Source organism: Oryx dammah, unplaced genomic scaffold, assembly GCF_014754425.2.
Source record: "Oryx dammah isolate SB20612 unplaced genomic scaffold, SCBI_Odam_1.1 HiC_scaffold_16, whole genome shotgun sequence".
Classification (NCBI taxonomy): Eukaryota; Metazoa; Chordata; class Mammalia; order Artiodactyla; family Bovidae; genus Oryx; species Oryx dammah.
In genome coordinates, this window is record NW_024070200.1 from 3,097,172 (window position 1) to 3,121,785 (window position 24,614).

General features: G+C 51.0%; 1 protein-coding gene across 1 annotated transcript in view; it reads right to left on the minus strand.

Annotated features, from left to right (window-relative positions):
* The window catches only part of DYNC1H1 (dynein cytoplasmic 1 heavy chain 1), a 61,335-nt gene that overhangs the window by 31,116 nt on the left and 5,605 nt on the right, over nt 1-24,614 (minus strand). Inside the window, exons 2-25 of the mRNA XM_040256873.1 lie at nt 22,224-22,311; nt 20,119-20,292; nt 19,633-19,888; nt 19,056-19,242; nt 17,306-17,577; nt 16,987-17,214; nt 12,716-13,792; nt 11,861-12,040; nt 10,252-10,401; nt 8,363-8,509; nt 6,725-6,865; nt 6,198-6,374; nt 5,998-6,108; nt 5,796-5,915; nt 5,083-5,322; nt 3,254-3,409; nt 2,999-3,112; nt 2,672-2,782; nt 2,384-2,593; nt 2,084-2,230; nt 1,578-1,744; nt 1,307-1,480; nt 355-520; nt 84-272 (exon numbers count right to left, since the gene is read on the minus strand). Of these exons, the coding sequence (XP_040112807.1) occupies nt 84-272; nt 355-520; nt 1,307-1,480; nt 1,578-1,744; nt 2,084-2,230; nt 2,384-2,593; nt 2,672-2,782; nt 2,999-3,112; nt 3,254-3,409; nt 5,083-5,322; nt 5,796-5,915; nt 5,998-6,108; nt 6,198-6,374; nt 6,725-6,865; nt 8,363-8,509; nt 10,252-10,401; nt 11,861-12,040; nt 12,716-13,792; nt 16,987-17,214; nt 17,306-17,577; nt 19,056-19,242; nt 19,633-19,888; nt 20,119-20,292; nt 22,224-22,311 (4,982 nt within the window). The remainder of the gene's footprint in view (nt 1-83; nt 273-354; nt 521-1,306; nt 1,481-1,577; nt 1,745-2,083; nt 2,231-2,383; nt 2,594-2,671; nt 2,783-2,998; nt 3,113-3,253; nt 3,410-5,082; nt 5,323-5,795; nt 5,916-5,997; nt 6,109-6,197; nt 6,375-6,724; nt 6,866-8,362; nt 8,510-10,251; nt 10,402-11,860; nt 12,041-12,715; nt 13,793-16,986; nt 17,215-17,305; nt 17,578-19,055; nt 19,243-19,632; nt 19,889-20,118; nt 20,293-22,223; nt 22,312-24,614) is intronic.

Genomic DNA, 24,614 nt, shown 5'->3' on the forward strand with positions numbered 1-24,614 from the left:
GCACACAGGAGACCCAAAAGAGTGGTTTTAAAGATCAGCCAGTGGCCCCACCTCCTGACTGTCGCCCTTCCATTGGACAGTACCTGGTATTTGTCAATCCAGGTGATGTAGGTATTTGGGTCAATTGATGTTGCTTTACCAAAGATCTCGACTTCGGTAACGGACTCAGCGAGGAGTTTGGCCAGTGTGACCCGCATCTCCTTCTCCACCAGTGTGAGCCACTCGTTGATTTTGGGATGTTCGGTGATGGACACGGGAGTTTTAAACATAACCTGAAATAAAGAAAACCTAAGAATTAAGGTGTGCGGAAGACAGGAGCGAAGTTTTCTGAGGTACGGTCGTAAACCTAACTACCTCCTCTCCTTCACGGGACGAGATGCCCAGGACGATGGAGTTGTCTTCATTGAGGATGATGCTCGAGACGCCAGCGAACATTTTCTTGAAGTGTTTCTGTAACTTGGCTACATTCTTACTGTTTCCAATGATTTCAAGCAAATCTTCGTCACCCACAAAATAGAATCTAAAATCGAAACAGCATTGAAGTTGCTACAACGTGACACATACACAGAAAAGGTGAATCAAACAGTAACAGAGGACGGTGGACGCGGACTGGGTGGGCCCTCTCCAGCCTGAATGCAGACCACATCCAGGTCTTCTCCAGCCCTCGGCAAAAGAGACTCCCTCACCTAGCAAGACGCTGAAAAGAAATACAATGCATTTCATATAATTCGCCTCACTTCATCAATTAAATTTTAAAAAAACCTGCTCAATTTATACGTAAACTATTCAGAGGTCTTCCCTGGTGGCTCAGACCATGAAGAATCTGCCTGCAGTGCGGGAGACCTGGGTTGGATCCCTGGGCTGGGAAGATCCCCTGGAGGAGGGCATTGTCAACACTCTCCAGTATTCTTGCCTGGAGAATCCCCATGGACAGAGGAGCCTGGCGGGCTACAGTCCATGGGGTCGCAGAGAGTCAGACACGACTGAGCGACTTTCACTCACTCAAACTATTTAGAAAGAAAAAAAAAAAGCCACTTAGAAAATAAAATCATCAGAGTGAGTTTTTTAAGAGAGACAAGCTGCCTTGGAGGGTGAATAATAGTTTAAATGGAGCTTAGTATACAAATCCACGGTAGAAAATTAAGAGGAATCAGTCGATGAAAGGAAAACTGTATTCATTAAATGGATTACTGGCAACAAAACAGGCCAGGGGAGAAGAAAGCACAGAGCTGGGCAACACACAGGCCAGGAGAGAAGAAAGCACAGAGCTGGGCCTCCTCAGTCCGCGCCTGAGACGCCCCCTCACCTGGGGAAAGACGAGCGCTCTCTCTCCAGGTACTCTCCCAGAGCCTTCTGGATCTTTCCCAGCAGGTCTGCCAACCTCTCCAGAGACCTCTGCACCCCCTGGATGTTCAGAACGTCCATCACCAGGGGAGACTTGGATACTTTCTTCATTAGAGCCAAGAACTCCGTGCTGATGCTACAGGTCAAATCAGAAGCGAGGTCACTGTCAGCCTTCACGCAGAGTGTTCCCGGCCAAGCCCAGCCTTCTGACTCCCACCCGCTAGAGGCCGCACCTCTGGAACCGCTGGGTCTCCACCGGCAGCAGGTGCTTGATGTCTGCACTGCCCGTGAAGATGCCCTCCAGGTAGACCCAGCGCCTCTGCACGTCGATCCACACGTCGAAGAGGGCCATGATGCGGTTCAGCTTGTCTTCCCAGCTCAGGGCGTCCTCCTCAAACACCTAGCGGGTGAAGCAGGGCAGAGGTCAACTGCTACCCTCTCCCCTCTCAGATATGCCAGAACTTACCCAAAATGCAGACAAACATCCTACCAAGTTATGTGACTCACATTTTCTAAAAATAGGTCCCTGGTAACTGTGAGCCTGGCCGTCTTTATTTTTAAATATTTATTAATTTATTTTGGCCATGCAGCACTTGGGGTCTTAGTTCCCTGACCAGGGATCGAACGCGTACCCCCCGCAGTGGAAGCCTGGAGCCTTACCCACTGGACCGCCAGGGACATCCCCGTGAGGCTGCGGGCACTGCGGTGGACGTGCGGGAGGGAAGCCCCCACGGCATACCTTGTAATACGGAGAGAGCTTCATGGCGGACACACTGTTGATGTGCTCTTTGACCTTGTTGAAGAGGTCGTCCCAGCCGCGGATCAGGCGACACTTGTTCTGATAGTTAACCAAGTCCAACTCGTAAGTGTTCCACACTTCTCGTATCTGAATTGAAACCCAAAGAGGCAGGTCACCAATGTATGGGCGTTTGCCAGCCACGTGAGTAACCAAGTGAGTTAACGTTATGGGGACAAGAGGGACCACAGGTGAGGCTCCGTTTTCACACAGCTCAGGTGTGCGTCACAGCCCGACACGCACCTGCTTCAGAAACTCCTCCAGGGCCATCTCCCCCTGTGCCACCAGCAGCACGTCCTTGACAACAGCTTCGTTCTTCTGCAAGTCTACGTCCCAGATTTGGCCAAGGGTCAGCTCAGACACAACCCAGTTCACATGAAGCCGCTTCATCAGCTGTTTCCAGTGGCGGTCCTTAAGTGCTTCGGACTTGAGCTCAATCACCAGCATGTTTATCTGTGGAGAGAGGGAGCTGAGTCAACCGCGTGGCGTGTTTCCGGCTGACCTCCCAGCCGGCAGCTCTGGGTCACCCACCTTCAGGTAGCCTTTCAGGAGCCTCTGCACAAACTCGTAGGACGCATACTGCCGCAATCGGGCAGGGAAGTTTTTCAGCTGGTTCAGGAGGCCATCTAAATTCTGCCGAAGCTGTCAAGAGAAACCCAAGGTGGTATTCAGTTTGCCAATGTTCCTTTAAAGGGTGAAACATTTAAACACTAGCCTTAAAAGAAATTTTAGGTAAACGACTGGGAAGGGACTTCTTGTGAACTCACAGTACAGCTCCCAGCTTGCCAAGTTCCTAAGTAAAGTCTCCAACTGTCAGCGTGCAAAGGGCAATGCGCTATCTGTTTTAGTGACGCATACCTTTCGAGGCTGCACGGAAACCCACGGCTGCTCCTTCATCTGGTCAATCTGCTCCCAGACCTTAGAAAGCTCTGACCAAACGCCTTTGAGGTCCTGTAACTCTTCTAAGGCCACCTGCGGTCAAGGACAGCAGAGCAGTTATACTCCGGAAGAGGAGCCACCCCGGACTCTGCCAGGGCCTTTGGGACAGCCGGGCTGGGGGGCGAGGTCGGCACGAGGTGCCCACACCCACCCACCCACGGGAGCAGCTCGTACCTGGACGCGCTCTTCGCTGCCGCTGAGAAGCCCCGTGTCGGTCAGCTCCAGGGCCTCCTTGGCCTTCGCGCACTTCTCGCGGTCATCCTTCAGTCTGCCGAACTTCCCTTCGTATATGGTGAGAGCCTGAAGCGCCTCCTCTGGACGCAGGTTGCCCTAAAGCAGTCAAGGCCAGCGAGTCAGAGCCAGGTCTCCAGACAGAGGGGCCTGGCTCCGAGGCGCTGGAGGGGACTCTGCACTTCCTTGAGTGTGTCTGCGTGTAAACGTTCCCAAGTGCACGCTGCTGATGCGTGCCCGTTACTTCCAGACCTGACCTGGGCAAGGGGAGTACCCGTCGAGTCAGGCGTCCCCTCGCGGAGTGCCAGGGAGACGCTGACCTGGGCCCGGAGCAGGACAGCCCTGCCAGGCACGTCCTCCCTGAGGGCATGGCCGTGGTATCAGTGACGAGGGAAGGTGAGGAGGAAAGCACCATTCTCACTGGAGGCGGCTTGACTTCTGCACTGACGTGGTTCACAGATCTCTTTCCGCTTTAATAACCTTTGAGAATGACTACACTAAATACCAGTTCAAGTTTCCTTTTCCTTTTTTGCCACAGTGTGTCCTGTGGGACCTCAGTTCCCTGACCAGGGGGTGAACCCGGGTCCTCAGGAGTGAGAGCATTGGGTCCTAAGGGAACTCCCTCAAAGAGAGTTCTAACTAAACACATCACCCGTGAGGCGAGCCGATCAAAGACGTCCACGCTGAGGTGCCGCACTCTTGCTTACTGATCAGCCCTGACGCCCCCGCACGACCCAGCAGCCCTGGCATCAGCAGAGCACAGCCTGCTTCACCCCGGGGCCCCTTGGCCCAACCAGACACAAAGCGGGACCTTAGGCCAGCAGCACAGACCAGCTGAGGGCAGGACAGAGGCCGACCCAGCAGACGTGTGTGTGTGCCAGGTGGGGGTGTGGGGGGGGAAGGGAGGGGAGGAGCCCGACTGGTCCGCAGGCCTTGAGTGGAGAACCGCAGCCCTGGCCACAGAACCAGACCAGCATCTAGGATGCACTCACATCTTTCCCCTGCGGGGTCACACGTGCATCTCCATGTGAATCCCCCCAGCGAACCAGGCGGGCCGTGCCCTCCATGGCTGAGCCCCGTCCTGCCTGTCTACACGCCCCTTGGCACACCTGCCTGCCCCCACCAGTCTCCACACGCCAGACTCCCCACAGGGCAGTGAAGCTCCAACACCCTCCCCCAGCACGCGTCTCCATCTGACTTAAGTGCGTGTCCTTCCGGTTCCCTTCTCATCCTGTCTCCTGCGGGAGCGTGTCCCCCTGGGGGCAGGCTCCTTTCTGGTCACCACTGTGTTCCTGCTGCCCAGAACACGGCTGGTGCTCAGCAGAAACTCTAGTGAACGCGGAGGCCTGGCTGCGGCAATCTCTGGGCACAGAGATGCTTAACCACTGTGACGATAGTGGCACAGCCCAGGACGGCCCCAGCGCACAGGCCGGGCAGTGGCGCCGGGAGTCACCTGGGCTGAGTCCACAAGAGCGACAAGTCTAACTCCCAGCTACAACTAAGAGGGTAACTTATGAGTAGAGAAACGCTAGGCTTTAGAGGCGTTCCCTGACTGTCGTGAGGGGTCTGGCTGAAAAGAGGTCTGTCTAAGCAGGCTTTCACAGTTTCACATCCACTCTCTGCAAGGATGGCTCCCTTAATTAGAGGAAGGCAGCGCCTTCACCCTGGAAAGCGCAGCCGCGGCTGTGCGCCTCAGTCTGAAAGCGGGGACACAGAGGACGCTGCCGGTGCCGGGAGAGCGCGGGGCCGCGCCGGGGCTCACCGTGACTCACCGTGACGGGCTTGGTCTTCTCCCAGTCGGTCAGCAGGTCGGTGGTGCGGCTCTCCACGGCCCGGTCCTCCTGCACGATCTTCATCTGCAGGTTGGCCACCTGCTGCTGGATGGCGGAGTCCTTCCGCCTCATGATGTCGTTGAAGGCCCCCCACTCCCCCTCGATGTTGTCAATGTAGAGCCAGGACGGCGGGAATTGGAACCTCTGCTTCTCCAGCAGCCGCTGCCCATTGCGGTAGAGCTGGAGAAGGAACAAACACACGGGGCTTTCTCTTCTGGAGGGGTAACAGGAACTACGGTCAGACTCCACCAAGGAGAAGACACCCGTGGGTACAGAATGCACCTGCTCTCCTCCAGGAACCTCCCCTCCCCACAGCACTGCGCCTCAGGGCAGCAGGCCGCTGAGGGGCCCGGCTGGGCCAGCCCCGGGACTGCTCTGGCCTCACTCAGGCGGTCCCGAGCAGGGCCTGAGTGCCCTGGAACTGGGCTTCACACCCTAGATCCAAACTATGGGAAGGAAATCCAAGTTTGAGAACTTGAAGATTAACAACTAAAGTAAAAGATTTAAAAAGATAAGAACCTGTGGTTCTCAAATCTTGAAGTGCCTAAAGATCACCTTCAGAGCTTTTTAAAATGCAGCTGCCCAGGACACGCGAGGGGGTACGACAGAGACACCCCGGGGATCCCCAAGACACAGTGAGGGACAGAGCTCACCTCGACTTGCTTCTCAAACTGCTTGATCTTCCGTTTCAGGGACTGCACGTAGGTGATGAAGGTCACTGCATCGGAGGTGCTGGCTGTGTCCACCGAGTGCTGCTCCAGCTCCTGGCGGGACTGTGGGCAGAGAGCATGGCGTCAGTCGGGGAGCCAAGGGGGCCGGTGGGCCTGCCGCCCTGCCGGGGTCCCGCCTCCTCACCTTGGAGATCTGGGAGTGGAACTCCGTCATGTTGGAGCCGAGCATCTGCCCAAATTTGCTGAGCACCTCCTTGTGCCAGGAGTCGTACTTCAGGTTCACCTTCGACTGGACCTGCAGGGGGAGGAGTGTTCACACTGCAGCTTCCCTGAGGTCAGATGCTGCCCTCACAGCGCGCCTTCCAGGCAGCCGGCGGGGCTCACCTTGCCGTAATCTATGACCACTGGCCCAAACTCTTTCTTTGTCTCTGCGTTGTCGAAGGTCCCCCGGGCCTTCCTTATCTGGACCAGCAGAGCCTGCCACTTGCTGAGGTCTTCCCCGAGTCGGTTATAGATGTTCTCGGCTTGCATGTCCCACAAGCACTGATACTGAAGCCAGACCTGCAAACGAAAACACAGCCACCCACGGCAGCTCGACTTCTCGTTTTGTGAAATGTTAACGCGTGCGGTCATATTCTGCTAAAAAGGTGTGTGTCCCTTCCACGCTGTTAGGAAAAAACTCTTTCAAACGCTCAGTCTCCCAACCAAAAGAGAATAAAGTTTTCTGCTCTCCAAAAGGATTAATATCCCAGAAGGTTCATTCTACCATTCACTCCTTACTTTCAAATAGCAAATGTTACCTCATAAATCGCATTACGTTTAGTCAAGACTTCTTAGCTCCACATTCCTTCAAGCTCACACTTGCGTCTAGGACAGATCGCACACGTGCCGGAGGGAGAGGAGCGCCTCACCTTGACGTACTGCTCGACCTCGGTGACGATGCCCATGACTGCAGAGTAGGATTCCTCCAGGGCCACGGGGCCGTCCGGCATCCGCGTCAGGGCGTTCCGGTAGAACTTCTCCTCTTCCGTCAGTTCATAGTGGACGCCCACCTAATCGAACAAAGGCGGAGATGAATGCAGGGAGTGCGTATAGAAATGTGAACCTCAGCTGCCTTTCACGGCATTGAAGTAAATTGAAAGAAATGGTACTTAAGGGATAATGTTCACTCATCCCAGTCACAGGTAACCTAACTCATCAAACCAAGGAAAGGAGCATCAACCACAAGCTAGAAGGTGTGGCATCCCTGTTTGAGCAGGCGTGCCTCAGGAGCGGGGAGCAGGGTGTCCAGAGGGGGCCCCACGAGACCTGAGCCTCTCATCCCAGCAGGCGGGACTGAGGATGTCACCTCAGGGAGCAAGGAACCACCACCAAGTGTGAACACCAGTGTGCACAGTCACTCTTCGGGGTCAACAACCTGCGGGCCGGTCGCAGGCCAGGCACTGCTGCAGGTATTATGAACAGACAAAGACCTCTGCTGGCGCAGACTTAAGTTCTGCGGGGGAAGGGAAGACAACCAAGGGAAAAGCAAAATACATAGGCCGTCAGAAGGCGAGCAGGGCTGTGGAGAAACGGGGTGGGGAAGGAATGCGGGGGCAGGACATATTTCACACAGGGAGGCACAGGAGGCCTCATGGAGGTGACCCCTGGCAGAGCTGGGAGTGGCAAGGCAGCCGCGGGGGCAGGGGACGAGCAAGGGCAGAGGCCCCGGGGGCCAGTGTCCGCCTGGCCCGTGTGAGGATGGGTGGGGCCAGCATGCTGCCGCAGAGCTGGGGGGGACAGGCAGGCGGCAGAGCGGCACGTGTTGGGGCCCACAGGCCCCCGTGGTGGGCGAGACGGGAAGCTGTTACCAGGACCCCAAAACAGCAGCGTCGGGGTCAACACACACCTGAGAGGTACTCTGGGCTGCTGCGCTGACAGCAGCTTTTAGAGGGGCAAGAGCAGACAGAGACCAGTGAGGAGGGGGCTTAGCTAGGGCTAGGGGGGTGAGATGTACCCTGCACGACCGCAGCACTGGACGCCACAAGAAACAGACCAGGGTAAATTCTGAAGATGGAGACAGTGGGCGTCCAGGCTGACATCAAGATCTGAGCAGGTGAGAGGCCAGGGAAGAGAAGACGGGGGGACGCAGGTCTGAGGGAGGAGACACCTGCAGGTGGCCACGTGGAGCCGCGAGACGGCGGCAGGACCAGCATGTGGAGTTCAGGGTAAGGACCAGAGGAGGCAGGAGCGTGCAGGGCCAGCAGCCCAGACGGGACACGGAGGGCAGGGTGGGGCAGGCACGGAACACGCAGGCATCAGTGACGTGGACGGGCCGGCGAGGTGCAGGGAGAGCTGGGGGAGCCGGGAGCGAAGACCAGGCCCCAGAGGAGGGAGGAGAGAGAACGGAGCCACGCGCACAGCTAAGAAAAGAGATACACCTGGGACTGTGTGGAGCAGTAACTACAGGGCAAGTGTCGGGTCACATCGCGCCCCGTCCAGCATTCCGCCAGAGCGCTGAGCTGACAGAGCGCTGAGCTGAGGTCCGGGGCTTCCTTGCGGGCACTCACCTGGTACCGCTGGCTCTGGATCCGAGGGAGAGACAGCACCACCATCTTCCAGGCGAACATCTCCTGGTACAGCTTGTACCTGCACTCCTCAATGGGCGGGTTCAAATAGATGACCTGGTTGGTGATCCTCAGCTCGTGAACGACATTCTGGAAAACAAAGGTGTAGTTTTGACTCAGCAGTCTATTTCAGTTCAAGGGCTTTGAAATATACCGTTTTCTCTCTCTGAATCATTACACTAGTTCTGTGTGAACCACAAAGTCTGTTACTAACAGATCTGGCCTTCTGTGAGCTCACGTTTGGTCTGCAGCCCTCCCCAAGGGCCCGGAGGCGGTCAGAGGGCAGCTCCGTGTGGGCTCCTCCTGGGCACCCAGTGCCGGGGTGTCGGACACACAACCGGCGCTCAGCGAAGCGCCATGGGATCTGATATGTGTGATGATCCCGGGACGTGAGGACCCTGAGGCCTGAGAAAGCAGTGACACAGGCTGACTGGGCTGGTGCAGGCTCGCAGGCTGGGAGCAGTCTGTGCCGCCCGCCAGCGCTTTGAGCGAGTTTAAGAACTCCAGCTCAGTCTCCATTGCACGTCCGATCAACTCAGACACCCTCACTTGGGTTTCTGCATCTCAGTAATTTCTTTTAAAAAGTATGCTCTGGGGATGAATATCTGTAATATTCAAAAGTGAAAACATTTTAAGTATTAAAAGAAAACATGAAGTCTGGGTAGGGAAAAAAAAAAAAAAGCCAATTGTTTCTCTCAGATCAAAGTTTCTACTTGCCCACTTCTACCAGGCTTCTGATTTGGAGACTTTCACTGGTAAAGAGAACACAAATACTGTCGACCACACAGAACTAAAGTATGGCTCAATGCGTCAGAGTAAGGTGGACGCATGTCTAACCGGCACCTGTGTTACCTGCAGAGTTTAAAGGGAACTTTCTGGAAGGCCTGCCAGGCCCCAGCAGAGCCCTCCTTCACATGACGGGCAACGGCCGCCTGGAGACGAGGGCTGCTGTCCAGTGTGCTCCCGCATCCTTCCGGGAGAATTTTACTCAGATTTTTATTAAAACTGACATTTTAGGGTCACAGTCTGAACTTCTGCTTGCAGCAGACCATTATACTCAATTCTTCAAATTAATTCCTACGTACATCCTAGGAGAACAGAAATTTTTCCCCCAGTGTAGATTTCTAAGTTTTATTTTCCATTAACGAAAAGAAAATTAATAAATAAATAAAGCTGGGACTTCCCCAGTGGTCCAGTGGTTAGGGATCTACCTTCCCATGCTCCGTGGTGGGGGAACTAAGACCCCACAGATAACTCAGCCGTGAGCACAACTGCCGAGCCTGCACCGAAAGGGAGACCCCACGCCCCACGACCAAGCTCCGGCACAGCCAAATAAATGAAAACTTAACCCCCACCTGTTTCTGAAACGGTTTTTGACGTAGCGCAGAGTTCTAAGGCAGGCATGAAGAAGAAAGGTATGCACCCTCTTCAGCCTCCTCTCGACTGGTGTTACCAAAACAAATCGTGAGCGCTGGTCCATCGCTCAGTGGCTCAGTCGTGGGGGCTCCGTGACCCCGTGGCCTCCAGTCAGACTTCCCAGGGTCTCACAGGACACCACCTCAGTCGGAGGCCACTATCCCTCAATCCCTTCCACTCGGCAACACTCAGCTTTTCCTGCCTTTCTCTCATGCCTTGGCACTTGGGGTGCTCTCTGCAGAACGGCCCTCCTCTGGGTCTGCCTGGTGCTGCCCTCGTGGATGGTGGCAGGAGGAGCACGGGGTGAAGAGCCTCTTCCTCACCTCACGTCACCCCAGGACGCTGACCGGGCCCAGGTCTGCCCACTGCAGTGGCTTTTGCACTGGCGCTTTATTTACTGCCCGGGAGACACTCACCTTGATCTTTGGCTCTCCTCCAGGCTTGTGACTAACTTGAGGGGCATCTGTATCCATGTCAACCTCGGCTTTATCCTCCGCTTGTCCAAGGAGCACCTGCGTCCAAGCTCTCAGGCCGGCTTGCAGCCGGACGCCCAGTATCCTTTCAATCTACAGAGAAAACATGTCCCAAGAACAGTGTTTCTCCCAAAGTTAGCTCGCAGAGCGTATTGACAGAAAACCGCTGTTTCAGGCCCAGGACGAATTGCTCCTGACCACAAGCCTTCACCCCCGGCTCCTCAACCTCACGTCTTCACCCTCCAGCCTTGGGTCACTGACCACCAGGCTGACTGTGCTCTCCACCTGCAGACTCCCGCTCACAAGTGACGAGCAGAGCACAAACGCGCAGGTGTGGTGAAGGCCTTGATATGTGCTCAGTGCAACAGAAAATGCACAGACCAACACCAGCCTCAGGTACAAAACCAGGAACCTGGAATTTGCAGATGAAACCATTTTCTTTTTCAAATCGAGGCACAAGTGATTTTGTTATTGTTGCTGTTCAGTTGCTAAGTCATGTCTGACTCTTTGTGACCCCATGGACTGCAGCACACCAGGCCTCCCTGTCCTTCACCATCTCCTGGAGTTTGCTCAAACTCAGCCCATTGAGTCAGTGATGCCACCTGTCCATCTCATCCTCTACCACCCCTTCTCCTGCCCTCAGTAGCTGACTATAACATTAGCTTTGGATGTACAACATAAGGATTCAATATGTATACCTACTTGTAAAATGATCACCACAGTAAATGCCAAGTGAAGACGTCAGTCAGAAATCGCTCATCTGTGAGATTTCCAAGGACTAGGGTGTCCGCACATCTTGCTTACAGTCCCCCCCGTGAGCCACTCCAGCATCCTGGGAATGCTGTGGGGGCAGCCTGAGAAAACCCGGGACTTGCACTCGATTCAGAAGACTGGGGCTTCTGAACATTTGCTCTGTTCAGGGCCCATTGGAGGAATCGCTGCATTTCACTAATCCACTTTAGAAGGAAAAACCTGTGACCCACACACAACTTCAGAACTGACCAGTGGCCACCTGTCCACTGAGTGACCTCTGCCATAAAGCACCCTCCCTGCTTCTGGAGACTTCACGGCTGCTCTGACACCCACTGACGAGAAAGCCACACGAGGTGCTAAGTGTGCTTCCAACACCCACCCCACAAGGGTGAGCCAAGATCCTCTAAACCAGGAACAAGAGGTGCGTGGATGCCGGGGGGCTGGTGGAGGGAGACAGGCGGCCAGAGAAGGCGGCCTAGAGAGGAGGGCCAGGGAGAGCCACCTCAGTCGTGAGCAGAGCAGACAGGCTGCAGGAGGTTGTTGCACTCCCAAAAAACAGAGCGCACTCCTCTCCTCCCCCAGAGCTCCCTGCTCCCGGCGCAGGAGGAGGATGGCTGCAGCACCTCCGCAGTTTGGCTCTACTGTCAGCTACAGGGATTTCTGGAAAGAACTGGATGGTCACGGTCACTGATAACTGCCACGGAAATGAGCTTTTCAGGGACGACCTAACAGACTTGTGGACCGGGGCCACCCCCGTGCAGACAGCAGACGACGCCACGTGCAGCTGGCGCCGGCCTACCTCCATGTCCAGCTTGCTGACCCAGATGGGCAGGTTGGAGTAGGAGTGCAGGTTGAGGTCGTCCACGGCCTTCTGCACTCTGTTCAGGATCTCGGAGAAAGTCTTGTGGTCGTACATGCACGTCTCCAGGGAGCGGACTTCCAGGTCTATCTTCTCCTCAATAATCAGCAGATCATCCACCTAAAGGAAGGTGCGCTTCGCATTTAAATCACCAGCTTACCCCAGGCCTTTATCTTATGTACATTCTTCTCAATTAATAAACGTCCGAGGCAGAGAAGTTCTTCCTCAGAGCGCTAACCCTGCGTGCTGGCCTGACACCACACCCTGCCTGTCTCCGAGGAGGGAGGGGAAAGGCACGGACACTGGTGCCTCCCCATTCCTGCGCCTACTCCCGGGAAGCCACCCTCCATCTGCACGTGCGGGAGCAGGAAATCATTGTGAGCTAATCCGCACCTTCTCTCTCTAGGAGCCAGCTGCACACCAGCCCAGCAGACTCCGCCCTGCCCGCAGGGGCAGGAGCAGGGCCAGGAGGTGACCCTGGCACAGCCGGGCGGGGGTCTGGGGAGGAGGGCCAGGTCTGGGGCGGGCCAACCGCCAGCCCGCTGTCCATGCACTTTATCAGTAACGAAGCTCTCGTGCCCTTCATCTCTTCCCTGGCTCCCTAGCAACGGGGACTGTCACTGAACGGCCTCCCTAAAGCCCCCGCACCATCCAACAGCCCAGTGAGGGGAAGGCCTCCTCCCACTCAGCGGACGTTGTCCTGAGCTGTCGGGACCATGGGCGGACCTCTGTAGAGAGCTAACTGCTAACCGACTGGCCACCCTCCGGGACGGGGAAGACAGAAGCGGCACACACCTTTTCCTGGAAGTTGAAGACCGTCTCCGCCAAGCGCTGCACGTAGGGGTCGAGCTTGTAGGACTCCCACACCAAGGCAATGCCCTCGGCAATCAGCGCCTGCACCTCCTTCTTCAGGCCCGCCACCAGCAGGGAGATGGTGCTCCGCTCCTCTACCTTCTCGCAGGTGCGCTCGTAGGTCCGCACGCTCTCGATCAGCGAGATGGCAAATGGGTACAGCTGGTTTGCTTGGTGAGCCTTGTTCACGATGGCCAGTGGGACGCGGAAGCCGAGCCATTTGAGGTTTCGCACTTCTTTGGAGAGGGTGATGATCTCGGGGAGGAAGTTGACCTTCAGCTTGAGGACGTTGCCGGCGCGGCCCCGGACGCGCGTGCTCTCGATGGTGAAGATGCGGCCCGACACCCCCAGGTTGCGCTGCTGCACCTTGCGGGCCCAGTCGTCGAAGATCTCCTGCGTGTTGAGCTTCATGCGGAAGCTGTCCCCGTCCTGCTTCAGCTTCTGGCCCTCCACGTGGTTCTCCCAGCCCTTGCCCAGCACGTCCTCCACGCGCTTCATGTAGGCCGTCAGCTGCCGGTCGATCTGCTTGGCCCAGATGATGGAGCCGGACACCGGCGGCAGGTCGCGCACGTGGCTCATTTTACACGCCTGGCTCTGCGGGTACTGGACCTTGAACTTGTCGTGAAGAGACTCAATGTCGTCCTTCACACGCTGGATCAGCTGCGTCTGGTACTCGCGGATGGCCCCGCGAATGTGAGGCCGGACGAACAGCGCGTTGAACCTGGAGAAGATCCGGAACATCTCGTTGGCGTTCTTGGCCGTGCCGAGCTGGTCTCGCAGGCGCGCGGTGATCCGGGTCTCCACCCTGTCGATCCTCTCATCGTATCTCTTCATTGCGGCCTCCCAGGCCTCTGTGCCCTCCTTGGAGACGTCCAGCCCGTCCACTTCCTTGACGTTCTCGTAAGCCAGGTTGACCTCCTCTATGGCATTTGCGTCGGCAGCGTCGAAGAGAACCTCGGCCACTTTCATGTCCTGGGGCTCAGGCACCTCTCCTTGGTTCTGCTGTGCAACTGCTGTGATCTGGAAGGAGAGGGTTTGGAAGAAAACAGGTCTGCCAAGGGGAAGACTTTTATCTCGTTGAGCAGCACACACACACAAGATGACCAGTCCACCACGTAAGCCTAACGTTTAGTCAAACACTTTACGACCACAAGTCAAGACCGTGTAAGACACGATACTGCACGTTTTAACTCTGCTATAAAGACCTTCAGACAATGTAGTCTTGTGGCTGAAGAAGCTAAAAAAAAAAATGTGTTGAGACCTGGGTTTGTGGTTCTTCCCTCAAACTGCACTGGAAAGTTCAGGACTTCACAGGAGTGGTACATACAAAGTCAGTATCCAATATACTTCTCATTTTTATTTCTAAAACTTTAGATTACAGCCCAGGGTCCACATTGCAGCAGAGGCACAGGTCAAGCACGACAGTAACTGAGTGGGTTCCGCTCAGTCCCCTGAACGCTCCTGGACAGAGAGCAGGGCACACAGGCCCTGTGCCTCGGGACGCGGCGGACCCTCGGGCACAGCTCACGCCCACTCCAAGGAATTACACCACCAGGCAGGGGGCTTGATCTGGGGTCCACAGACGCCCCACATGAAGTTCAGACAGTCTGTGAATCCGTTTGGAGAAAATAATTTTCACTAAACCTAATTAAATTTAGCATTTTCTCCAGTCATGAATGCAGGCAACACTTATAGCTGTCCCCAGTGCCCTTTGTCATCAATAAATTTTTCCACGTCACACGACAGCTGTACTATAATCCTGAGAGCTTATTTACACTCACTACTTCAGAATCATGCTATCAGGCCTGTCTTGCCCATTTACGTGTTCATGGAGAAGCACACAGATTACTGTCCATAGATCACAACTTCAAAACTGTGGACAAATGTTTCTTTGTAAACCTGTGCCTTTTATTTTATATATTTAAAAACATTCTGAGAACTCCTGGCAATGACACTATAGGAGCAAAAACTGGACAAAACGATTAAACAGCCATTTCAGGACAACAGACAACAACCGAAGGTAGCCGACACCCTGAGGTGTGCTGATGTCCGGTGAGGGCAGTGAGCCCGGCCTGGGGTGCTCCCACCCCAGCCCAGGCAGGAAGACTCGCAGCTCTGCAGAGGGGAGCAGAAGAGCAGCTTACAGCAGGGGGTTCTGGGGACTTCCCTGGCGGCCGAGGGGGTAAGAATCTGCCTGCACTGCTCCAGGAAGACCCCATGTGCTGCGGAGCCACCAAGCCCGGCACCGCACCTACAGAGCCAGCGCTCTAGATCCCGGGAGCAGCTGCTGAAGCCCGGGCACCCCAGAACCTGTGCCCCGCAACAAGGGACGCCACCGCGACGAGACGCCCGCACGCAGCAACAGGAGGTCGCCCCCACTCGCCACAGCTAGAGGAAAGCCCACGCAGCAAGGAAGACCTAGCACCTGAATTTCAGGAAACAAGTGAAGGGGGCGTTCTGGAAAAGACAGCCTGGCAAGGGCCCACGCAGCAAACGACACACACACGCAGGAGCCCCGGGGAGCCCTGCAAGAGTGAAAAGCCTGGACAGATTTACAGCTTGCTGTCCACCAAAACTCCTGTAACCAGTGAAACTAGCCTTCAAATACGAGAGTGTTGCCAGCAAACCTATGGGACAAGAAATGGTGAAGAATTGCTTCAGGCTACAGAGGGAAGACGGCAGAGGTAACTTAGGCCACAGAGAGAAATGAAGAGAACTGGAAGATATAAATCGGGGACAAATGGAAAAGATTATGTCATTTTTCTTTTCACCTGCAGATTTTTCTAAGCTATATGTGACTGCTTAACCTGTAACGCTGTAGTGCTGGGTTTATAATATATGTAACAGTAATACCACATACTAATAACGTTTGTGATACAGATGCATTGTGAGAACAGCATTATTTCTCTTGCTGTAAACATGACAAGCAGGAGGAAACAGATTTATGATTATGAGGTTCAGTCAGTATTGCGTCTATCATGATAAATTAGAGACCTATAGTAATCCCTAGAGGAAACACTAAGAAAATTCAAAGAAATACAGCTGTTAAGTCTCTAGCAAACAGCAGCTCTGAATCCAATAACTACGTTAAATGTGAACAGACTAATCCTCCAATAAGACCATCCTGAGAATGCACGCCTGCACACGAGTTTATTACGCACTTTACAAACAAAAAGGCAGTACAGACACCACGTGGTTTACAAATGGAAAGTAGACAATGTTTTAAAACAGTGATATCTGAGAAGGACATGCAACAAAGGGCTGAGACACCCTAAACTAGGACAAATCAGTCCCAGTCAAGTCTCTCACGGACACAGTAAAGGGTTAACTCGTAAAACCAACACACGCACACGTGTACACATGGATCGGGACTGCTCTAGTCGAGAAGAGACCAAGCACTCATTAGCAACCCGCTCCACCCTGGGTGGCAGGCACCCCTCATCAGAGAATGAACTGAGGTGCAACAGAAGAGCCTTCTGGGCTACCGTCTATGGGGTCGCACAGAGTCGGACACGACTGAAGTGACTTAGCAGCAGCAGCAAGGCTTCTAGACTGGATCGCCCATCCCAACTAACACTCCAGAATTCTCCGACTACGGGAAGGCTGAAAGAATCCTAAACACACACACACAAGACCCCACCGAGAGCCTATGATTAACACCAACCAATTAACATTGGCTATTGGCTTTAGCAAGTGTCTATCCATTTACCAATTCGTCTACCTACACGTGTATCAATCCACCTGCTATTTCTGGACTGGATTGTTTAAAGGGAGAAAAGCAGTGCTCAAAAGTGGTGAATTGAGAAGAGAGAGAAAAAAAAAAGCATGAAGAAAGAAAAGGGGTCATTTAATTGTTTCAATAAATCTGAGCCAAATGCAATTATTATCCACATTTTACAGATAAGGAGTCTCAGGAAAAGAGTAAAACAATGAGCCCAGTCAGATGGCTAGGTCAACAGTTGAATTAGGATGTAAGCCCATGAGGTTTGGCTCTCGGGTCCATGCAGTTTGGGGATGGGAATGAATGGATGGAGAATGTTAAAGATTTGAACTCAAACACTATGATCTTCAAGATGACAGTGACAGATGAAAATGGGGCCAGAGAAGCACTTCACAGTGTAAAAGAGAAACAGGCAGCTGACTGTATAAAAAAAAAAAGAGAGAGAGAGTCATTCAAGCAAGGCAGGCACGCATTTTCAGACCGTGAGCCACACCTGTGGCCTCAGGACCCTGACGATGACCGCTCTCAGCTGCTCGTGCTGGCGTCTGAACTTTCTCATCTGGTCAAGGCGCGCCTGAAGCTTCCTGTGAGCAGGGTTGATCCGCCACACCATCTTGAGGTTTTCTTCCCTTTTCCTTTTGACAATGTCTCTCAGCAATACCTGGAGTTTCTCATATTCATCATCCCACGTTTGAAAAACTTCAAAGCACGCAACCATAACCTGGGACGTAATTTAAGAGGGGAAGCTTATTATTAATGCACATTTTCATCGAAATGCCCTAAAGCTGGCTTCCTGATATATTACAACTTACTTTTTCAAATTCTTCGTAGGCAACATGCATCAGTTTTCTAGTGCCTAATACTTTCAGTAACTGAGAACTCAAGTCTCTCGAAATCGCTTCCACCAAGCGCAGTGCCCTCTGAATGGGATATTTCGTGTTTCGGATCTTTCTCAAATGGGTGAAAATTGCAACAAGTGCCTGCCTTATTTTGTCCAGCTCAGTGGCAGACAGCAAGTCATTCAGAGGAAAATCTTTCATCAGAGGATTGTAGTCATTCACCGTTTCCAAAGCCTGTTTCAGACCTAGATTAACAGAGAAACAGTTACATACTTTTCACACCAAGTTTCCAGTTTCACAGCTTTCACATGAAGCCAGACAACTATAGTATACACTGTTATATGTCAATTACACCTCAATTTTTTTTTAAAAAAAGTAAAAGAGTATTCCTTATAGGTTTAAATATTGGGTTGGCCAAAAAGTTTGTTCCATAAGATCTTATGGAAAAACCCAAATGAACTTTTTGGCGAACCCAATACTAGTTAGGTAAACTAGAATACATCCTCACAATGGAAGATTTTGATGCTGCAAAAGATTTAGTAAACACAGAAATTGTGCTGTTTGAAAAAAACAATGTTATTAACAGGTGATCCCAGTGTGGTCTCAATTTTGCTTCTGAAGAGTGTCAGTCAGTATACTGTATACTGACTGTATACTGTACGTGGTCAGTCAGTATTCATGCACACTCCAAAGGCTGTGCGTGGTAGTCCCAGAGATGTCATCTTTGTTTGCTTTCTACACGATCTAAGCATTCTAGTAGTACTACAGTAGTTTTGTAAAACTTGAATTTTATCAGCATTAAGAACACTGAAATTTAAATTTTATACACATGGCTCAAGTTAGGGGGAGTGTATTATAGACATGGATCACAGAAAAACCTGGGTCCTGGTCTTTTTTTTTTAAAACTTCCTCTGGCATAAGATTTTTTAAAAAGAAATCTATTAGAAAAGAAATAAAGGTTTCAGAGGCATTAAAAAAAATTCAAGGTATACATTTCGGTACTAGTGAACGTCCATATCTTAGTGAGTATGTGAAACGTGGTCACAGGAACTGAAAAGGTTTCCTCTAACATTTAAAATGTGGGCATACAACCTTTTCGGAGGGGAAGGAAAAGAAGACGACGACGACTGCTGTCCCGATAACTGGTTCTAACGTGTCTCTGGTGGAGAGCATGGTCTGGCCACGGCCGGCACTCCACATCTGTGCGCCTGGCACCTGCTCATTTAACGGCACCCTCCCTGCTGTGCATTCAGAAACCACCTTCATCTTGACAATGGTTCAGAACAGGGAAGAGGGCGGAGAATGTAGGGGGGTGCAGGTAAATAGCAGAAGAGAAAGTACTGACCAGCTCTCCTTCCGCAGCCCTGTGGGGAAGAACTTCTGCTTAACGGAAACCACGCTCCTGCCTGGACTGTCAAAAGCACGCTTAACTTTACACTGAAAGAAGCACAGCCTATTCAGGGAACCGAGTAACTGAGAAACAGTAGGGGAGCCCCCAGGGCTCCCTATACTCAGGCCTAGAAACTGGCTTCTGTTCTTGAAAGCCCTAAAGGGAAAGGGAGGTAGGTGGGAGGATCATTTCCATCACCTAAGCTGGGGAGAGATGAGGTAGGAGGCAAAGGAGTGAGCCGTCAGGAGAGACGGTGCAGCTTTTCCTTTCCATCACAAACCCAGGCTGAGAGCTCGCTGCCTCAGCCTCTGAGCTCCAAGCTCCCGTCTTTACCTGTATCAGTGTCAAAGCTGACGGTGGCATGGAATCGCTTGCCGTGTTTCAAGATGTCCAGAGTCAGGAGAACTTCCGGGCTCTCTCGTTTCTCCTGGATGCGGTATAACGCACGTTCCAAGTTTAGCCAAAAACTGATTTCCTGTAGGGCAGTTCCTGAGGCTGGATCTCGATCAAGTTTGGTCACCTTAAATACAAAAGTAACATTCAAGAGTACACAGCATTTAAACAAAGGTAGAAAAATATCATTAACTAAATATGCACATTAAAATTTAGGGCCAATATTTCAAGTAGATTTCCTTCCTTGTATAAAAGGTGGTTTCGTTTGGAACCAAAGGACTGAGACAGCTGAGATTAAGGCTGTCTCACGGGTGGTACTTAACCATGTCACACGGTACCCCGACTGCTCCATGCGGGCCGACATTAGTCCTCCACCGAGCACTCCCAGGACCAATGGGAGGGAGAGCCAACAGGCATCACAGAATTCACCTCCTCGACAAGGATTCGTACCAGTTTTCTCACAGATCTTAAAAAGAGTAAAGCATTTTACACGATACTTTCAATACTGTGCTCCTACCTTTTGGATTTCTCGGATCCAGCGGTTAACTCCAGATTGTAACTGATTAAGGAAGGTCGGGTCTTCAACCTTATCTCCAAAGTCTGTAACTTTGGGCTTTTCTCCCCGCTCGTAACACTGCTTTGCAACATTTGTGATCATCGGATGAATGGGCAGGCTGATCTCTGGGATCTCAATGTTCTGCTGCAGGTGCAGCAGTCCCATTTCAAGCTCGGCAATCTTTTTCTCAACTGAAGGAGCCATTTTATCACCGTCCCTTCAAAGACAAAAAACATCTCAAGTTTTGGTGTGCTGTCGTCTCCAAACGGGTTCCATCATTTCAGGCCCATCACATATCGATGCTGCACGTTATGCAACAGACTCACAGCCCTGGGTTTACCAGCTTTACCTTCCGATTCCTGCGCACTGCACCATTCTCTCCTAGGCATGTTCCGAACAGTAGGGAAAATATGACACCCAAACGAACGAAGGGAAACTGGTTTTTACCTGTCGGCCTTGCCAGACTCCCTGATATAGGACTTAAAGAAAGGAGCCACTGCATTGCTGATGAAAGAGTGCAAGGTTTCATATGGCGAGTCTTCACTGAGCGTGAGGACTCGGAGCTGGGAAGACACTGGCTTGTCTGCATCAATCACTGGAGTTCGTTTAATGAACGCCAAGCTAAAAGAAAGGAAAAGAAAATATTAGAACAAACAGTCTCATTCCTCATCAGCCTTCATGACTACAGACTTCTCTGTGGTGCATGCAAACCAGAAACCGATGTGAATGTTTTAATTTTAAAATCATGTTAAAAATAAATTGTTGCTTTTCTAACAGTGAAATACGCTGCTTCTCTTTCTTTATTCATCTATGTGAGAACTATGGAATCAAGGTTAAGGTTATAACACGTGACCATGAAACCAGGCCAAGTTAATTTGTCTCAAATGGAGGTTCAGTTCATAATTTTGTCCTCACGAAAACTAACTTCCCTAGCAACTGCAAGCTACAAGCTGTGAAGAACTTAAATTTGATCTCATTATAATCTGTCCCATTCATTTATGATATTGAATCACATGTCAGCTTGACCACAACAAAAGTCACCTGCAGGTTAAAGTGATGAGGGAACATTCCAGGCCCTTACACCCAGCCTAAACTAACTCTTCTAGTCTCATCCCCTGCCATGCACCCCATGCCCAACTTGAGACACCCTGTAAACTACATGGCCCATTCTCTAAACAGAATGTTTTTCTGTAGTTGCTTCAGAAACCTATATTCAACTGCTAAAATTCCAAGGTAACCTTCAAAACCCAACTCCAGCATCATTTCTTCTACAGGACCTTTCCTAAGCAGACGCAGTCTCCAGGTTCCATGGTCTTCTGCACCTCTAAGACTTTGCCAAGTAATACAGCTAGTCGTGTATCTGCCACTCTTCCTCCCCAAAGACCATGAACTTCTTGGGAACAGGAGTTATGTTTTATTCCTTTGCATAGCCACTGCTGTTATCTTGTACATAACAGGTGCTCAAAGGTGGCTGAACCAACAGCTTCAAGGGAAGCAATATCTGAATTTTCCAGTTCTCATATTATGTATATGGACTTTAGACACAATACTTCCTATTATTCTAAAAAATCAATAAAGCTCCTGCTGTGACACGCTGAGAAGGAACACAGTCACAACAGTATTCCTGCCAAAAATGTACAACTTGAATGTAACCATGGAGAAGCAACAGACAGATCCAGGGCAAGGGCACCCCATCAAACTACTGGTCTGTGCTCAGCAAAGACACCAGTGTCATCAAAGACACGGAACTGGATTCTGGATCGTGAGAGAAACACTGCAAGGGGCAGTACTGAGAAAATACGAGTATGCGCTGTACCTAGAGTAAATTGTTCTAAAATTTTGGCAATTTGAAAATTGTACTGAGGCTGTGAGCAAGGATGTGGCTGTTCTTAGGAAATGGAGGCAGAATGTTTAGGGACAAAGGGGTAACCTGTTGATAACTCACTCTCAGATGGCTCTGGAGAAAAATGACAGTGCAGATGTGGGAAAGGCTAACTGACATCTGGGAGATGCCATATGCTGTCCAGGCAACTCTGGTAAGCTTGAAATTATTCCAACTAAAAAGTTTTAAAAAGCCAGTGCAAAATAAACATTTACGTATTTGAATTTCAATAAGTCTACTAGAATAAGAATTGGCACAATCTTTTTAAAAGGTGGGAAATCTGGTAACATGTGTTAAAGATGCTATATCTTAACTAGTAATGCTATCTTTAGGGATTTATCCTAACAAGAATCAGACCTGTACCTATGAATGTGTGCTACTTATTTATAATAATGAAAACTGAGATATAATCTCAGAGCATTATTAGACATGTTAATATTAATACACTGTGGCTCAAGGGCTAATGTCCTGACATGGCAATTAAAATACTTTAATTTTATACTGACTTGGAAATCTTCTTAATTTGAGTAGATAAAATCGAAGACAAGAAACTGAATTAAAGAGCAGAAATCTTTTGAGTGTCTTCTTGGTAACTCTGACTTGATTAGGATTTACATTTAATTCTCACAAGTTTTATAGTCCAAAATAATGCTATATTCACACTACTCACCTATTGGACTTAACTCCGTAGTGAATGTCTATGTTGATGTTATAGGAAATAAATTCTTTTTCTTCTTCTCCTTCATCACTGACATCCTCTGCAAATCATAATAGACATTATATCAAATTCAAGTCAATATTTCAATTTTTAATTGAATTTACCAACTGCTCAGAGCCTGATGAGCCTCACCCCATCCCCAACCTGGCACCTACACCCCGTGTGATGTGGCTTGACCTAATTTTCCCTTCCACCCGTTTTTTTCTGAGTGCTGACGGATCCAGGCGCTTATTTGTAGCGTGATCCCGGGCAAGGTGCTTAACTTCCCAGCCTCTCTGCTTCCTTGTTTGTAAACTGAGGTGCGCTGGCATGCCTGGGCAGTTGAAGGACTGACTGCATGGATGCCCAGAGCAGGCCTGGCCTCAGGCAGTGCCGGCGGTGTCTGCGCACCAAGGCCAGGTTCCCCCCACCCCCATCCCAGGAGCTCCTGACACGCAGGCCACCCCCCACCTCCCCACCCCAGGGTATTCTGCTAGGCTGTCCACTCAGCACCCTCTATGTGATAGGCATTATGTCAAGTGTATCATACGCTTAACCCTCACGACAACTCTGCCAGGGTGGCATGACGACTGTTATCCTTCTGTTCCAAGCAAAGTATGTAAGTAAACTGACTTCAGATACGTGACTAGAAAGGGACAAACGGACGATGCAAAAGTCTGATTCCAAACTTGGGGTCCTCACAGGTCGACAGCTTGCCCTCCTCCCTCCATCAAGAAAACTGCTGCCAAGAAACGCCCCCAGGGTCACAAGGGGGCGTTCGCCGGGCCTTCCCCTCTGCCCTTACAGCACTTTCAGAGCCTGCTCTGCGGTCAACCTATGAATGCAGCAGGGATTTTAAAAAGCTTACTGAAATGTAACACGACAATAACTCAAGATGAACGTGAATAAAATTTGTAGAGAGTTAAAAATCAAAATTGAAAAAATATAAAAATTATAAAAAAGGGAAGTAATCCAAATCTCTAGACCTAGCACTAACTGACTAAATGCGCACACCCGCTAGTTAAATCATCTCTGCAACGACATACTATGTGGGGTAACTACATTGCTGCTGCCACCAAGTCGCTTCAGTCGTGTCCGACTCTGTGCAACCCCACAGACGGCAGCCCACCAGGCTCCCCCGTCCCTGGGATTCTCCAGGCAAGAACACTGGAGCGGGTTGCCATTTCCTTCTCCAATGCATGAAAGTGAGAAGTCAAAGTGAAGTCGCTCAGTCGTGTCCGACTCTTCGAGACCCCATGGACTGCAGCCCACCAGGCTCCTCCGTCCATGGGATTTTCCAGGCAAGAGTACTGGAGTGGGGTGCCATTGCCTTCTCCGAGTAGCTACATTAGGAAGAATAAATATGGAAGAATTAATCTAACTTGGTACAAGTGATTTGCCTTTACTTCTAAGTCATGGTGTGATAGCTAAGGCAGCAGACTTAACTAAATGATCTTGGGAAAGGCATTTTTCTTCCCCTCAGCTTCAAACCTGTAAAATGTCAAAGCAGCATCAGAAAGGGGCTGGGTACTAAACTAGGTGGTCCGCAAGGTTCTACAGACGCTGAAAACTATGAGCAGAAGCTGTTTGCTTCTTTAGCTTTAAGATGAGGCATAACAAAATTCCACTAAAAGCACAGGAAATATTGGTATGTTAATCAAGAAGACACTTGATTGACAACTCTTCCAAAACGTTGTTTTTGGTATACTGTCAGGAAGGAGAAGAGAAGTGAGCGGCAGAACATTCTAGTGTGCCAGGGACTTCCTAGCTGTTTCTGAAACATTACCAACTACCTTAAAAAAAAAAAAAAAAAAAAACACAACCCCACACCAATCAAGTTTTCTAACTAGTGAAATGTGGACATACCAACAGATAAATCATACTGCCTGAAACCAACCAAATACGTAATTGCAGTCTGTAGAACACAAGCACAAAGAACATAAGGAAATACTCCCAAACTAAAGCAGCTGTCAGGGTGGTGGGATTATGAAATATTTTTTTCCCTCAATTTTTGGAACTTTCAGTAATGTTCTTCTATGGGCTACATAAAATACATGTCATTAAAATAATACTCCAACAATAAACAGAAAATAATTACCAAAGGAAATTACTGACATAATTAAAAAATACAGTAATAACTTTGAATAATTTCTTCCTCCTGGACAAAGCATCATCCTCTATATAAATGAAATCAAGCATGCCGACTGGACTCAGCATCTAACCACGTTGCCAGCACGCTGCAAACGGGGCTAAAGGAGGCGGGCAGGAGGCCAGGCGACGAGTCACGGCCGGCCCGTCTCGGTCTCCTTCTCGGGACGGCTGTGCAGAGCCCGCCCGGCCCGCCCTGGAGTCACAGAGCACTGC